The sequence below is a fragment of the Idiotropiscis lumnitzeri genome, chromosome 1 (assembly GCF_059441095.1).
Source record: "Idiotropiscis lumnitzeri isolate Australia: NSW breed Sydney's pygmy pipehorse chromosome 1, RoL_Ilum_1.0, whole genome shotgun sequence".
Lineage (NCBI taxonomy): Eukaryota > Metazoa > Chordata > Actinopteri > Syngnathiformes > Syngnathidae > Idiotropiscis > Idiotropiscis lumnitzeri.
Genome location: NC_142391.1, coordinates 578,418 through 594,779, shown reverse-complemented (window position 1 = coordinate 594,779; position 16,362 = coordinate 578,418). Strand labels below are relative to the sequence as shown.

At 47.9% G+C, this 16,362-nt stretch overlaps 2 protein-coding genes across 3 annotated transcripts in view; one reads left to right on the top strand and one right to left on the bottom strand.

The window, feature by feature from the left end:
- Positions 1-650: 650 nt before the first annotated feature.
- LOC148342508 (general transcription factor II-I repeat domain-containing protein 2-like) lies at positions 651-3,780 on the bottom strand. The gene is made up of 5 exons (XM_088305457.1): positions 3,743-3,780; positions 3,280-3,557; positions 1,655-2,107; positions 1,084-1,480; positions 651-975 (listed from the first exon to the last, which is right to left on the bottom strand). Exons 1-5 carry the CDS (start codon positions 3,778-3,780, stop codon positions 651-653), a joined length of 1,491 nt encoding a protein of 496 aa, XP_088161583.1.
- The window catches only part of hectd1 (HECT domain containing 1), a 25,921-nt gene continuing 12,631 nt past the window's right edge, over positions 3,073-16,362 (top strand). For both annotated transcript variants that reach the window (XM_088307909.1, XM_088307908.1), the window contains exons 1-22: positions 3,073-3,335; positions 5,442-5,582; positions 6,111-6,262; positions 6,343-6,577; positions 7,298-7,525; positions 7,858-8,133; positions 8,283-8,553; positions 9,518-9,594; positions 9,662-9,760; positions 9,835-9,949; positions 11,129-11,303; positions 11,631-11,769; positions 11,842-12,012; positions 12,319-12,541; positions 12,680-12,943; positions 13,524-13,735; positions 13,806-13,952; positions 14,026-14,120; positions 14,214-14,319; positions 14,385-14,519; positions 14,589-14,728; positions 14,793-15,005. In XM_088307909.1, coding sequence (XP_088164035.1) covers positions 6,123-6,262; positions 6,343-6,577; positions 7,298-7,525; positions 7,858-8,133; positions 8,283-8,553; positions 9,518-9,594; positions 9,662-9,760; positions 9,835-9,949; positions 11,129-11,303; positions 11,631-11,769; positions 11,842-12,012; positions 12,319-12,541; positions 12,680-12,943; positions 13,524-13,735; positions 13,806-13,952; positions 14,026-14,120; positions 14,214-14,319; positions 14,385-14,519; positions 14,589-14,728; positions 14,793-15,005 — 3,461 coding nt within the window. In that variant the 5' untranslated portion in view covers positions 3,073-3,335; positions 5,442-5,582; positions 6,111-6,122. The remainder of the gene's footprint in view (positions 3,336-5,441; positions 5,583-6,110; positions 6,263-6,342; positions 6,578-7,297; positions 7,526-7,857; positions 8,134-8,282; positions 8,554-9,517; positions 9,595-9,661; positions 9,761-9,834; positions 9,950-11,128; positions 11,304-11,630; positions 11,770-11,841; positions 12,013-12,318; positions 12,542-12,679; positions 12,944-13,523; positions 13,736-13,805; positions 13,953-14,025; positions 14,121-14,213; positions 14,320-14,384; positions 14,520-14,588; positions 14,729-14,792; positions 15,006-16,362) is intronic.

The following is a 16,362-nucleotide window of genomic DNA, read 5'->3' as shown; positions in this document are numbered from 1 at the left end:
ATAAAATATTGTGGAGGGCCGGGCCAAAAGGCTGAACTCAATTCTGCATAATATTAATTGTATTTCTTTTTTAAAAAGCAGTAAATAGCACCGTTTTGACAAGCTGGCAAGAGTATATATTAAAGTTAAGCAATGAAACTAAATACCAAATAAACTGAAAAAATGAGGTTGCCTTACAAAAATTTATTCATTCAAATTTCTCAACACAATGGTAGACAAAATATTAACATTTTTGACTATTTGTGACTCATATTAGTAAACATATTGTGTCACATTCACTTCAAAACACATTTTGAGTTCCATACACTGTTGGATAGTTGTGTAAAGGTTCTAAGCATTTTAAAGACATCACAATATTGTCTTTTTGCACCAAACATTAAGCAAGATACAACATATTGACTGTCACTGAACTGTGATTTTGAGAAAAAGTGTCCCAGTTCATTGTTATCTGGTGCCTTACAGTAACATGCCTACATTTAATAATAATAATATTCCCTTTATTAGTCCCACAATGGGGAAATTGGAGATTCGAACCCAGGCCTCCTGGGGAGACTGGGACCGAAACGCGGCGCCTTAGACCACTCGGCCATCCTGGCAGCCATTTGTGGTCTAACTGCCTCATTTGGTGTTTCAATGTTCATTTTTCTTGTTCAGTGAGAGAAATCTAATCTCTGCTGGGCTTTAACAAGTGCATCAAAGTCAGGCTGAATGTCTGAAGTGGAGATGCGAAGCACAGCTGACAGATGATCATCAGTGAGAGAGGATCTGTACCTGGATTTTGTAAACTTCATCATTGAAAATGTTTGTTCACAAATGTAGGTAGAGCCAAAGAGAACAAACATCTTCTGAGCATGTCTCCTAATGTTTGGAAAGTTCTCCTCCAGCAGAGATCCTGACTTAAAGTGCTCTGCCAGTACTCCATCAGATTGCAGGTCAATGAGTTCCAGCTGAACATCACTGGGTGCATCATCCACACTGAAGGTAAAGGGAGAGGAAATCATGTGCATTTCATCCTCCATTGTTCTTAGATCCTCAAATCGCCTTGCAAACTCACCATGCAATGCTCCTAACATGGATGAGTACCTGCAGAGGTTATCAGCTGATGGTGTGACTTCTTTCAGGGTTTGCATGTGAGTGAGAGTGTTGCTCTCCAGTTGTCTTGAAAGAAACTGTATCTTTCTCATGAAAGCCTTCACCAAGCTGTGCATTTCATGTACAAAAAGGCCCTTGCCTTGCAGCTTGGTGTTCAGTTCATTCATCAGTGCAGTCACATCAACAGCAAATGCAAAATCTGCCATCCAAACCTCATCTGCAAACTCTGGGATGGCCTTGCCTTTTGTCTCACAAAACTCCTGGATTTCTGCTTTCAGATCCCAGACTCTTTTTAACACTTTGCCCAGGCTGAGCCATCTCACAGAAGTGTGGTAGCCAATGTCACTGTGCTCACTCTCATGCTCCTCCAGAAGTGTGACGAAGTTCACTATTTTAGTAACAACATCGATAACATGGTTAATTTTTAGCACTGATTTGCACAACACATGTTGGTGTAAAATACAATGTAAAAATACTCATTTCTGATCAGGGTCCATTTCAGTCACTTTATCCTGCATGCCTTTGAAAAGTCCGACATTTTTCCCGGTAAGATTTGGACAACCGTCCGTGGTGACACCTGCCAGTCTGTCCCATTTCAGTCCCAACGTGTCCATACAAGCATTTACCTCAGTGAAGAGATCGCTCCCTGTCGTCGTCCCTTTTAACGACCGCATTGCTGCCAGCTCCTCCGTAATCCTGAAGTCCGGCGTTATCCCGCGGACAAATACGAGTAGCTGGGCTGTGTCGCGGACATCACAACTCTCGTCCAGAGCCAAGGAGAAAAAATCTAAACTTGGCACTTCACGTTGCAGCTGCAGCTCCAGATTCCCCGCAATGTCCTCGACCCTTCTCGTCACGGTTCGCCTGGACAGCGGGACTTGCTCAAATGCCGCTTTTTTTTCAGGGCATATTAGTGCTGCCGAGTCTACCAAGCACTCTTTCACGAACTCCCCCTCTGAGAATGGCTTGCCGTGTTTGGCTATTTTGTGGGATATCACAAAGCTGGTCTTGGTTGCTGCATCCGTGGATGCATGAAGCCCGGTAAAAAAGCAAGGCTGCGTTTGCAGCTTAGCTAGCAAAGCTTCCGATGTCTGCGCTCTTTCGGCATCAGTTAGGTTTTTATATTTCTCTGCATGTTTCGTCTGGTAATGCCGACTCAAATTGTAGTCCTTCAACACGGCGATCTGCTCCCCGCAAACTAAACGCACAGCTTTACATTCGGCATCTACCTTTCTTTTTTTAGCCTGAGCGGACATTTTTGAGGGCGAACGTCGTCTTGTGATTCAATCGCGCGCACTTCTTGATATACGCATTACGTCATTATGTGCGACGCACATTGTGCGGGAATAAAAAAAAACAATTTCAGAATAAAAGCAGTGCAGCTTTAGCCCATGAATGAGGTGAAATTAAAAAGTATGTTTATTTTGAAATTTCCAATTAACCTTACACTCGCGGTCAGAGTCAACCAAAGGTATGTGGCCCGCGGGCCGTGCAATGCCCAGGTCATCTTACTTTCATGGCTTAGAATCTAAGCCATGAAAGTAGGATGATTTCCAATGGAGAGTTTGCGATCGGAGTCACTGATGGTGTTGTGGTCCACTCGCCTGAGTTGTGTGCGTGCAGTGTGGGTTCGGTTCCCACTCACTGACGGTGTCTATGTCTGCCCCGCGACTGGCGGGCGACCAGTTCGAGGTGTAGTGCGCCTTTCGCCCGTAGTCAGCTGGGATAGGCTCCAGCAGCCTCCCGCGACCCTGTACGGGATAATGACAATGACAGTTTGCGATCGGACCATGTTGGATCTTTAATTCAGACCAGTTCATGCTCACTCAAAAATTTGCAACCTTACTGTTAAATGTTTACACCCCTTCACGCAAATGTCAATATCGGATATTAAAATGGCGCTACGACCAATATGTGGCTGCTAAACTAATAAAAAATGAAGAAAGATTGAAAATCGACGGTCATCTGTTTGATTGCTAGTTCCGATTGGAGAGGCGGTATCTGAACGTCACACGACCAGTGGTCTCCTCTCAATTGCTTCCCGGCGTGTGTGCATGTGTGCGTGCGCGCGGGCGGGCACGCGTAGTTTTAGCGTGCGTGAACTTGCGTGTATTAGTGTGTTGTTTTCCGGCCCGCTGTCCACTCTGACCTCGTTGGACCACGTCGCTGGAAATGGACGTGACCCACGGGTGTCTGTGACAGTCTTCTTTGCCCGCGACACGAACACGCCAAGACAAGTCACGGTAAGTGTTCGTCCGGGACCCGGCCCGTTCGTGTCTGCTCTCCCGCGGCTGCGTCGCGGCCTGTCCGCCATCTTGGAACTCGAGGCCCGAGGCCCAAATCGCGAATGGCCGAGGCCGCGCGTGGTGTCGTCTTGCGGCTCCGTGGGGGTGACCGCTACGAGCGAACGGGACTTGTCGCGACCACAGCGGTCCTGGGCAACGACTGCGCGTTCGATAAAGCGCCTGCGTGGATTTGACTCACGAACGCGATGCGTTTTTCACGGCAGTGTAGAAAATTGTTAAGTCAGTTTAGTCCTGAAAAGCTAGCGCGGTGTTAGCCACGAGCTAACTGGCAAACACAAGGCACTCCGAGCATCAAATGTGCGTGGAAACATTGAAAAACGTGTCCTGTCGTCCTCGTTGGTTACTTCGAGTGTCCTCGAGTGCTCGGGGACTCCTTAAACATTGCCGATTTTGACATAATGTTGTTTGTTGGCGCAAGCGGCCTAGCAGCTTGAGATGCTAACATGCTAAAGCTACACGCCTGCTAGAGCTCGTTTGTGACAAATAGTCCAAGTTTCACATCATGTTAAAATGTGCCAGCACAACGAGACAACTTGCTCAGTTTGTGCGGTTACGTCGAACCTTCTTTTGGTTTTTTTTGGTTTTTTTGTGGACTCCATAAGCTCATCATCATCGTCAAGTTGATTCGGTCAGATCTCTTGAATAAGTTCTCCTGGTGCTTTCTTCAAGAAAATAGTCGCTTCTATTTTAAATTGACGTGCATGAGACCAGCACCATCACATAGATAAATTCAAGACTGTTATAGTGGTGGAATTGTAATTGTTTTACCGAGATAAACCGCACCAATGTTACCAGTTGTTAAAATTGGCCAAACTGCACCAATTTCTGCCACTTTAGGTGTGACCTTTATTCGTTTAATGTATCGGATTTTCAAACTTTCAGAACTGTCTTGATCTTGAGCTGACTGCATTTTTAAAAAATGATGATTGGAAATGTCGCAAAACAAAGAATCCGGAAAAAGTGGTGTTGGAACACTGGAGAGAACATTTGTAGGTCTTGGACTTGACTCCCAAAGGCCTTGTCCTTGCCTTCGTCGCTGCGAGCTAATTTATATATTTGTCTGTATTATTGTTGTATTGCACTGGAGAGGAGAGCTCTCTAATCTCGTTGCACTCTTGAGTACAATGACAATAAAGGGATTTCTAATTCAAATTTTGTTCAGGTACTCCGGTTTCCTCCCACATTCCAACAACATGCATGGCTGGCCGATTGAACACTCTAACTTGCCCCTCGGTATGAGTGTGAGCGCGGATGGTCGTTCGTCTCTGTGTGGCCTGCGATTGGCTGGCAACCAGTTCAGGGTGTCCCCCGCCCACTGCCCAAAGACAGCTGGGATAGGCTCCAGCACCCCCTCCCCCGCGACCCTAGTGAGGGGAAGCGGTATAGATGATGGATGGATGGATGGGTCTTTTGGTGACATCGCCAATTTTCAGAGGTCGCTTGTGAAAGAAAATCTCAAACATTGTGTTGTGCTCTGTGTTATCATTGTCAGTGACAACACACACAGAACAACCAAAACAGTTCAATTGCTTTTTTTTCAAAGCCATCTTCATGTCTGAGATTTAAAAAAAGCTGTGCGTGTGTACAAAGGCCTCGGTGTAGTCTTGAGCATAACATTGCAGAGCATGCGTAATTAGCATAAACTTCAAGTCATTCTCATGTTCCAAAATGATTCACTCATTTGCAATTTTCTTTTGCGCTGTGTAGCCAATCCTTAGCTTCGTTTGCCTGGTCGTGGTTTCTGGCAGGACATGTTGAAAAGAATCCATTCATCCATCCCTCCTTTTTTTGTTGTATATTTCCATCGCAAATGATTCAAATAGTGATTTGGGAACAAAAAAAAGAGTTGGCATCTGCTAGTGATTCCCGGGGAGGTTTGTGATAAGCGGATCTGATTTGTTAGCTTGTGATTGGTCCGTAACCAACTAAGCTGCCATCCCAAACTCCCAGCATGCACCACTGCTGATTTGTCGACCACAGTAAAAGTCAGCGACACCTATGGAGGTAAAAGATGCCAATGGAATGTTGTTGTGTCTCGGCCAGACGCGAGCGCTTGATGTCCCACAATCCCCCACGAGAGACACTTCCCGCCCCTTCCTGGTTGCTTGGATGAATCCCAAACAGCGAGATCACCGTCATCACTGATTGGCTGAGAGCCGCACCGCGTAGCCAACGGCCGTCCAGGTCAGTGAGCAGCTCGCTGTTTTTCCTAAACTTGCCCAACTAAATATTTGTGTTTATTTAAATAGTTCATTAAATGAATTATGACTAATTTAGCCCACTGTTTCGGATTGTTGATCTTAAATGTATCTTAGATTACGTATTGTTATTAAATAAGAATATTACTTTATGAAACAATTTTCAAATCCTAATTTTCAAAATGATCTTAAATGATTAAAAGGTTTCCTTTTATTGCATTAATTGAGGTTTTCCTATTTTTTTTGTTACATTTGGTTAGCAAAACTGCATCTTCTGAAATAAATTTTGAATTGGTCAATTCTGAATAATCCTGAAAAAAGTTGATAAATGCATTTTTCAATTTATTCCCCGCAAAAAAAAAATGGCAATTCCGTCGCCAAAAATGACACTCAAACGCAATTTCAAAATGTGCATGGAAAGAAATATTAATTTTCAATTTATTTATTTTTCAAATGATTGCATAAAGCCCACGTGCGTCTTTTGAAACTGCTCGCGTGCCGGTGTGCATTTCAGTGGCGAGGCGCAATGGCGGACGTGGACCCCGACACCCTGCTGGAGTGGCTCCAGATGGGGCAGGGCGACGAGCGAGATATGCAGCTCATCGCGCTGGAGCAGCTCTGCATGCTGCTGCTCATGTCTGACAACGTGGACCGATGCTTCGAGACGTAAGTCCCGTTGCACGGCAGAAAATTGCAATAAGCGCTCACTCGCATTGCTCATGGTCATGCGTGCGCCGTTTGTTCAGGTGCCCCCCGCGGACCTTCCTCCCGGCGCTGTGCAAGATCTTCCTGGACGAGAGCGCCCCCGACAACGTCCTGGAGGTGACGGCTCGCGCCATCACGTACTACCTGGACGTGTCGGCCGAGTGCACGCGCAGGATTGTGGGTGTGGACGGTGCCATTAAAGCGCTGTGCAACCGCTTGGTGGTGGTGGAGCTCAACAACAGGACCAGCAGAGACCTGGCCGAACAGTGTGTCAAGGTGGGCTGGGGGAAGGGCCACATTTTGAGTCTTGACCAAAAAGTGCACCAGTGGAGCCCCATATATTTGCATACGTTTGGCATTTGATTTTTTGATGACAAAAGCAAAAAAAGGACCATTTTATTCTTTTGTTTGTCGTTCTTTTATTTACAAATGACATCAATTCTAAATGGATTTGGTTGAGCAAGATGGTTTTTGTGTAATGTGTGCGTTAATGAGCAAGAATATTTTCCATGATAAAGATGACCTGAGCGCATTTATATATTCAAACAAGAAAGGAAACTATCAAGTCATTTATCATTTGTGTCCACTCGGCTGGTGCTGTGTTTCCGTGATACGGTATTCCGGTGTCTAAAAATAGCACCGGTGTCATTTTAAACCCGTCATAAAAATGTAGCACATGACGACCCAACGTGTAATTAAAGCCTTTTTTTTGTTTTGTTTTGATAACCCATCAAAATGTGCCGTTGTGTTTTCAACTCGATATTATTAGAACCAAACTAATCGTAGGCTATAATGTTTGTATAACTGCGCGTTGATTGACATTCTATGAGTCACTGCATCGGCTTCTTTGCGAACGCTCACTTGGGAGTCCAAGTTGCATCTTCCACTCTGCTGTTTGGGCATTTTCGGAGGCATTTGTCCACTCGCGAGGCAATATAATAATACGAGTTTGTGTGCAGTTGCAGTAAAATGTGCGTGTGTGCCCGCGCTCATCAGGTCCTGGAGTTGATCTGCACCAGGGAGTCGGGCGCCGTGTTCGAGGCGGGAGGCCTGAACTGTGTGCTGAGCTTCATCCGGGACAGCGGCCACCTGGTGCACAAGGACACGTTGCACTCGGCCATGGCCGTGGTGTCGCGCCTCTGCAGCAAGATGGAGCCCCAGGATGCCTCCTTGGAGACCTGCGTGGAGTCTCTTTCCAGCCTCCTCAAGCACGAAGACCACCAGGTGAGGCCCCCGCCTGGTGCCGCCACGGCAGCACGCTCTTTGGCGTGACTCCTGAGACAACAGATGATGCAAATTTGCTCGCAATTTATTTCTTTCTGTTAGGGCTGTGAATATAATTTGATGTCGATGGGTATCGCGATAGTTGGGTGATTGATATCAATAGAAAATGGTATCGATAAATTCTCGATCACGGCCCGAGTCGTCCCAAACTCCCACCCGTTGAGCAAATACAACCTGAGGCTTACGGACACGAGCCGTCACATGACGGAAATGTGTAAAACTATATTCCGGCGTTGACCCTTGCGTGAAAACGGCTGCATGCTTGTGTTCAGGTGTCGGACGGCGCCCTGCGCTGCTTCGCCTCGCTGGCCGACCGCTTCACACGGCGCGGCGTGGACCCGGCCCCCCTGGCCAAACACGGTCTGACGGAGGAGTTGCTGTCGCGCATGGCGGCGGCGGGTGGCGGCGCCGCGCCGGGCCCTTCCTCCGCCTGCAAGCCCGGCCGCCCGTCGGCCGGCCCCGCGCCCGACTCCAAGCTCAGCAATCAGGTGTCCACCATCGTCAGCCTGCTCTCCACGCTGTGCCGAGGCTCGCCGCTCGTCACGCACGTACGTCCTCGTCATTGCCTTTGAGATTTGGCGGCTCGCTCACGTCCTCTGTTGTCACTTCTGCGCCGCACATATCATTTAGTCCTACGAATAGCATTAAGACCGTCAATGACAAATATTTGAATTGCAACAATAAACGGCCCCGGCAGGACCTGCTGCGCTCGGCGCTGCCCAACTCCATGGAGTGCGCTCTGGGCGGGGACGAGCGCTGCGTGCTGGACACCATGCGTCTGGTGGACCTGCTGCTGGTGCTCCTGTTCGAGGGCCGAAAGGCGCTGCCCAAGTCCACGGCGGGATCCTCCAGCCGCATCCCTTGCCTGCGGCGCCTGGACAGCTCGGGTGAACGATCCCACCGACAGCTCATTGACTGTATACGCAGCAAAGACACGGACGCGCTCATCGACGCCATCGACACAGGAGGTGAGCGCGCTGCTCTAAGAAGCCACAAGGTGCTGCCAAAGTGCCGGATAGCGGGAGCACGTGACCCTGTGGCCGTTCGCTGGACACATGACTGCGGAAAGTAAAATGAGCTCAGATTAGCTGCGTCGCCCAAACGTGGCGGTCCTTTTTTTTTTTTTTTTTTTCCCCTGTTGAAATATTACAAGGGGGGGGGGGTCATCAGAGTCTTAAGTCGCAATACGAAAAATAGTTAATACACTGAAATTGAAAACTCAAAATGAAACACTTGAATAGTCATATTACATAACGTGTCGTAATTCATCCGTGTCAAAAATCTTACAAGCAAAGAAAAAGTCAAGAGAAACTGACAAATGTATTCGAAGAGTCTAAAACTAATCAGAGCAAATGACACAAGAATAAAGTTGGGATATTGTGACAAAAAGAAGTCTGCCGCTGTAACGTGGCCTTTTAATCTTTGAAGGAAAAATGTAAAAAAAAAAACATCTATACAGAATTTACAAAGTCAGCTGTGTCACTATTTTCTTTTTATCAGCTCTGAAACAAGTTTTTGACGAGCAAAGAGTGACTGCAAAAGCCCCTACACATGGCAAGCCGCGATAGGAAGTGTAGTAATTGGTGTTTTCCCCACGTGTCATGCGAGTTTGAAACGACCATTGAAATCATTTTGTCGACTTTTTTTTTTTATTTTCTTTTTTTTAAAGCAGTGACGCGCAGATGCTGTACAATTATTTGCGTCACTGATACCGATTAGAGATACTTTGTAACGCCTTTCGATTTAGCTGTTGTGATGAAACGGTTTCATTTTAACCAAATAATAATGACACGCGTTCCGAGTTTGACGGCAACAGCGACTCGTTGGCTGTCGTCAAGCTTGCTTATCAGTCAATTTTTATGAGTGCTTGACAGGTGCACCAATACCCGTATTCGTGCATCCCCACTTACTACTTCCTCCTGCCGTTGGCAGCCTTCGAGGTGAACTTCATGGACGACGTGGGTCAGACCCTCCTCAACTGGGCGTCCGCCTTCGGCACGCAAGAAATGGTAAACGCCTCGTAAAGTTGAGCGCAAAACATCCAAAGTTGATCCCGCTCCTTTGCGTCCCCGTCAGGTGGAGTTCTTATGCGAGCGCGGCGCTGACGTCAATCGAGGACAGAGGTCGTCTTCGCTGCACTACGCTGCCTGTTTCGGACGACCCCAAGTCGCGAAGGTAACGCCCGCCCGGCGCCGCCGGAGGACGACGGTCCACAGTCGCTGGTCTAAATTGTGTGTGCGCGCACGCAGACGCTGCTGCGTCACGGCGCCAATCCTGACCTGAGGGATGAGGACGGAAAGACCCCCCTGGACAAGGCCAGGGAGCGGGGCCACAGCGAGGTGGTCGCCATACTGCAATCTCCTGGTCAGTCTCACGCTCGGAAGGTTTCGAAATCCATGACAAAGATCTACTTTTAGTTGAATGCTTCGCTCGTCCATATAACGTGTCAACTGGAAGGCTTTGTCAATTTGTACAATTGTTTGTAAAAAAAAACAAAAAGTTCTCCGTTATGATGATTATTGCTCAAAACATTTTCTTTTTTTTTCTTTTTGTTGTCCGGGAGTGTGTGCACATTGAGCACAGCAAATTGGAACTTGATAGGTGTGTTTGTGTTGGATATCGGTCCGATATTAGCTAAAAAAAACGGTTTCAGATTTTATAGTCGACATCCCAAATCCCCGATATTAGCACACTTAGACTAGCAGTCCGTTCCAAAAATGGGCTCCTGGTTTTGCTTTGAGCAGCGTCTGGCTCAGTATGCTGGGCCCTCGTGATCAAAACAACCTTTCTTGCCAAGGTGATCAAGAAAATGTCGGCGGAGTGGGAATCTTTTACAAGCCTCCAAATGGCGATTTCAAAAGAAGTCGTACATTATGCATTTACATTTGAGAGCCCGCAACTCTTAAAAAAACAAAACAAAAACATATTTAAGAAAGCAAGGGAAAAAAATGAAGCTTACGGCAAAGAAAAAAAATCACAAGCGCCCGCACTGCCGTCATCGACCCGAATGAGATTCATAGGGGCGAAGGTCTCGCAAGCGGAGGCTTCAGATGGTCCGACGACTCGGACGGCGGAGGGCGAGGCAGCCGGACGAGCCGCGCTCTTTCCTATTTAACTGCATTTAGAACCTCCCTGCTGGATACTCAAATTACAAAAGTGGATGACAGCACGCTGCATCTGCCGCACGATCTCCGTGGAATGCCGCCCGGTCTGGCAGACTCTTTAAGCGGCTGAGGTCACGTAAACAAAAGCTCTGTGTGATTCATTTCTAACTTGAGCTCTGGTGCAACCAAGTCCAAAAAGTGGAGCGCACGGCAGTTTACCACTGAGCCCTACCTGGATTTATTTTGTATTTATTCTGTTCACGTGCACTACATTCTCATATTATATTATGTCATGTCAGTGTCGGAGAGTACTCTATCGTTGGAAAATGGCATCGGGATACCCCTAGAAATTGACGAGGCTGCTTTCGAGTGGCTCATTGCCACGGCATTTGCTGTGGAAAAACAACTTTCAACAAAGGAACGTGTGTGTGTGCGTCAGGTGACTGGATGTGTCCCGTCAACAAGAGTGACGACAAGAAGAAGAAAGACTTCAACAAGGAGGACGACGAAGGAGGCGAACCCAAAGGAGACCCCGAAATGGCGCCCATCTATCTGAAGAGACTGCTGCCCGTTTTTGCACAAACCTTCCAACAAACCATGCTGCCTTCCATTAGGTGACACCCTCGCTCACTCACGTCTTACATTTACTCTTACGTTCATGCATGCACTCGTTCACTTTCATGCTTTCAATCACTTTGCTGTTCATGTCATTACTTAGGCATTCACTCACCTTTTCCATGAAGTCCTTCTTAGTCACAAGTCCTCCAAAGTCCGCTTGTTTAAGGCTTGGCGAATAGTAGATCTTCCTCGTAGCGCATGTGATTGGCAAAATGTCGCCGCAGAAATTGTTTTGCTAAAGTGTTAGGGCGTCCAGATGATGCTTTTTGATTTCAGGGTCCCTTGAATAAATTCATTCAGTCACTCGCTCATGTTTGTTTTAGGAAAGCCAGTCTGGCCCTGATTCGGAAGATGGTCCACTACAGCAGCGAGTTACTGCTGAAGGAAGTCTGCGACAGCGAGGCGGGCCACAACCTGCCTACAGTTCTGGTGGAGATCAGCGCCACCGTGCTGGACCAGGAGGTACCAAAAACTTGCGCCTCACTTCAACTTGGGCCCGAATGAAACATGCCCCCACCCGGCCCCCGACCGCAGGACGACGACGACGGACACCTGCTGGCGCTGCAGATCATCCGAGATTTGGTGGACAAAGGAGGAGACGTCTTCCTGGACCAGCTGGCCCGCCTGGGCGTCATCAACAAGGTGTCCACGCTGGCGGGACCCGCGTCAGACGACGAGAACGAAGACGAGGTTAAACCTGAGAAGGTGCGTCAGGCAGTCACCGAGTGTCGCCGTTGAGAGTCCGCCATATTGTGAGGTGGACGCGTTCTTTTATTTGGACCTGTATTTATTTGATTTATTTTAGTACTTTGAACAAAAAAAGTGAATTTGTTTTCTTTTCTTTTTTTACCTGTTCGATTTGTTGACTGTGGGCTTGCGAAGCCCTTTGAGACGCTTGTGATTAAGGGCTTTATTATGAATAATGGACTTTTGATGTTAATTTCATTCAATGCAAGATAGCTGGACCGATCTGTTCAAGAGCAAGAATTTGACTCCTAACTATGTGCAAAGGAGGAGGAAGCCCAGGAGGACGCCCGGGAAATCCTGCAAGGAAAACCGTACCACTGGCGGGACTGGTCCGTCATCAGGGGCCGGGACTGCCTGTACATCTGGTCCGACGCCGCCGCCCTGGAGCTGTCCAACGGCTCCAACGGTTGGTTCCGCTTCATCTTGGACGGGAAGCTCGCCACCATGTACTCCAGCGGCAGCCCCGAGGGCGGCTCCGACAGTTCTGGTAACAAACATGTCCATTCCCCCCCAAGCCTCCTTGCCCTGCCCCCATATTTTTAATTTGAAAAAACAAACAAAAAAAAAACAACCTCTTCAAGTGATTTGGACTTTCAAGTACTGCCATGCCCGTCTCCGTTTGCAGAGTCTCGCAGCGAGTTTCTGGAGAAGCTTCAGCGCGCTAGGAGTCAAGTGAAACCGGTCACATCCAGCCAGCCCGTCCTGTCCAGTTTGGGTCCCACCAAACTGACGGTGGGCAACTGGTCGCTGACGTGCCTGAAGGACGGCGAAATCGCCATTCACAACTCGGACGGCCAGCAGGCCACCATCTTGAAGGAGGACCTGCCGGGCTTTGTCTTCGAGTCCAACCGGGGAACCAAACACTCGTTCACCGCCGAGACGTCTCTCGGTGAGTGGAATTCCAAAGACTTTCTGTGAAAATCCCTTTGATTTTGAAATGTGGCGAATGAGAATGAGCTGGACCTTGGAAATCAACCGATCTCAATCCTGACGGCTTTTATTTTCTAAATGTTGCTATTTATGCACTTAGTGATGAGTTGGAAAAAATAAATTGGTTAAAGAAAAGAAAAACAGTTCTTTGGGATGTCAAAACTCAGTTTGTGGGTTTTATTTTGTCATTTTGGGATTAGGTATGATCTGAACAGTTAAAACGTACAACGGTTGTAATTGGTCAAGAAATGTGGAAATTGACGTGCATAACAACAAAACAAATCCCCTCATTTTGAACTTAGATTTTTTTTTTTTTTGATAGGTTGGGGAATGGGAATAATTTCAGCCAAAGCACAAACTTCGGTCATCTTAATGCTAGCATACCGTTAAGTCTCCCACCCTCCGGCCTTATTCATAAAAACCCTTCCTCCCCCGCCGGGATGGACTGCCCAGCTGCGTGCAAAACCCTTCGTGAGGACCTGTGAAATATTTGAGCTCCTCTTCTAACTTGCTTGGCGTTGTCGTGGCGTTTTTGGCAGGCTCTGAGTTTGTGACGGGCTGGACTGGCAAACGGGGTCGCAAGCTCAAGTCCAAGCTGGAGAAGACCAAGCAGAAAGTGAAGAGCATGGCCAGGGAGCTTTACGACGACCACTTCAAGGCGGTGGAGAGCATGCCCAGGGGCGTGGTGGTCACGCTCAGAAACATCTCCACGCAGCTCGAGTCCTCCTGGGAGTTGCACACCAACAGACAGGTGCTCACGGTGACGCCGTTGCCCAATCTTTAAGATGGATGTTGTCATGGTGCGTGCGTCTCTGTCTCAGTGCGTTGAAGGCGAGAACACGTGGAGGGACCTGATGAAGACGGCCCTTGAGAACCTGATTGTGGTGCTCAAAGACGAGAACACCATTTCCCCCTATGAGATGTGCAGCAGTGGCCTGGTTCAAGCCCTCTTCACCGTGCTCAACAATGTGAGGCGCGCGCACACACGCACACGCACACACGCACACGACCTGACGGCTGTTCCGTGTTGCTCTTGCTCAGAGTGTCGACGTGGACCTGAAACCCGATTGTAAGCCTTTAATGGAGAGGATCAACGTCTTCAAGGCGGCTTTCAGCGAGAATGAAGACGACGAAAGGTAACGATGTCATCGCACAAAAATTCTACTCATCTGAACGGAACGCGTCGTCTCGATTGTGTGAATGAAAGCGGTCTCTGTGTCGGCACGCAGCCGGCCAGCCATTGCCTTAATCCGCAAATTGATTGCCGTCCTGGAATCCATCGAGCGTCTCCCCCTGCACCTTTACGACACTCCCGGTTCCTCCTACAACCTGCAGGTGGGTCGCGCTGGCTCCACTTTGAATCCTCGTCGCCGCGGTAACCCGCCCTGTCGTCTTTTCAGATCCTGACGAGGAGGTTGCGCTTCCGCCTGGAGCGAGCGCCGGGTGAGACGGCTCTGATCGACCGGACGGGCCGCATGTTGAAGATGGAACCGCTGGCCACTGTGGAGTCTTTGGAGCAGTATTTGCTCAAGATGGTCAGCCCGCAGTGGACTCGGGGCCCGGCCGGCACCTTCAGAGATTCTCATTTTTGTTTCTTCCGGCAGGTGGCCAAGCAGTGGTACGACTTTGAGCGCTCCTCCTTTGTCTTCGTCAGGAAGCTGAGGGAAGGCCAAACCTTCACCTTCAGACACCAACACGACTTTGACGAGAGCGGCATCATCTACTGGGTCGGAACCAGCGCCAAGTAAGTCGCGCGCCGCTCCCGCTGGAGGGTTTTGGGCTCGGTCAGCTGACTCGCTGCCCTCCAGGACGGCCTACGAGTGGGTGAACCCCGCCGCCTACGGTCTGGTGGTGGTGACCTCGTCGGAAGGGCGCAACCTTCCTTATGGGCGTCTGGAGGACATCCTCAGTCGGGACAGCTCCGCCCTCAACTGTCACACCAACGACGACAAGAACGCCTGGTTCGCCGTCGACCTCGGCCTTTGGGTCATCCCCTCGGCTTACACCTTGAGACATGCCAGGTAAGCAAAGGAAATGCAGCCTGGAATTAACACACACATTCGCAACCCCCCCCCCCTTTTTTTTTTTTTCCTCCTGGCACGCAATAAATTTTTAACCCCTGAAATAAATGGGGAGGCCATTAATCTGATTTTGGAATGAAGGTATGGATATTTATAAATGTTTATCCGATTCATCGATGACTCAAATCAGCTGAATGAGTTATTAAAATAATTGTTGGTAGCAGCTCGGGCTGTGCCAATAATTTGATATCGATATGTACGTGATAGTTAGGTGAATGATATCAATAGGAAATGGGATCGATTAATTATATGCATGTATGTATATGTAAATGTGTATATAAAATCGACCGATATGATATACTTGCAGCACGTTATAGTTTTCAGCCATATCGCTCAGCCCTAGTAGCATCTCAAGAATCGACAGTAAAGCTTTTAAGTCGACATGGAATCGAGTCAAAACTTGTCATTCACACTGAGCCATATTTTACAAAGCAGCCGCAAAATTTTCCAGTTCTTCACTTTTTCCATATTTTGCTCTGGTACGGCTTCATTCAGAAATATAATACGTTCTTTTTGTTTTTATTTTTTACCTCAAAATTCTACACAACACCCCATCATGACAACACGCGGAAACAAAGTTTTTGAAAATGTTGCAAAAATTAATTCAAAGGAAAACTCAGTTCATAATTGAACTTGAGTGCATTACGTTTCCACTGATCATCCTGGAGAGGTTCCCACTGCTCAAATGCTTTGCTTGATTGGACATGGTTTGGAAAGACACAAACACACCTGAAGGTAGGGCTGAGCGATAAACCAAATATTTACCGTTCCCGACATTTATTACAATGGCCGACATCATTTTGCCCATGTCGGTAAATTCGGTGTCTTTTCTGTCTGCGGCTATGTTGATGACGCGGTCGTAGCTGGCAATTCAAATCCTGAAGCGGCTGACACGGCTGCAGACGAAGTAACGTTAGTCGAAATTGTTCCTGACGCGCTTGTCCCGAAAAGAAATTCGACATCTGTCGTTTGGTAATATTTTGGGTTCCACAAAGACGACGTTTGAGCAAAAGAACAAGAACTACAAAGTGCGTCGTAAGCAGCGCGTCCAACCTTTTCTTTTTCACCACCCACAACACAACCATGCTGTGCTAAAAGTTCAAAGTGAGGAGCAAGTTTGGACAAGTGACAACAGCCCATTAACGGAGGCGACACCATACGAGAGAACGTCTCAGGTGGACGCGAGAGCCTAGCTAAAGATAGAGCGCCTCAAGCTACAGTGGAGCGCACGGGATTTAAACGCTTCATTAAAGTCGCCGACAAGAGGTACAAAAATATTTGTCGCACTTCCCGATAT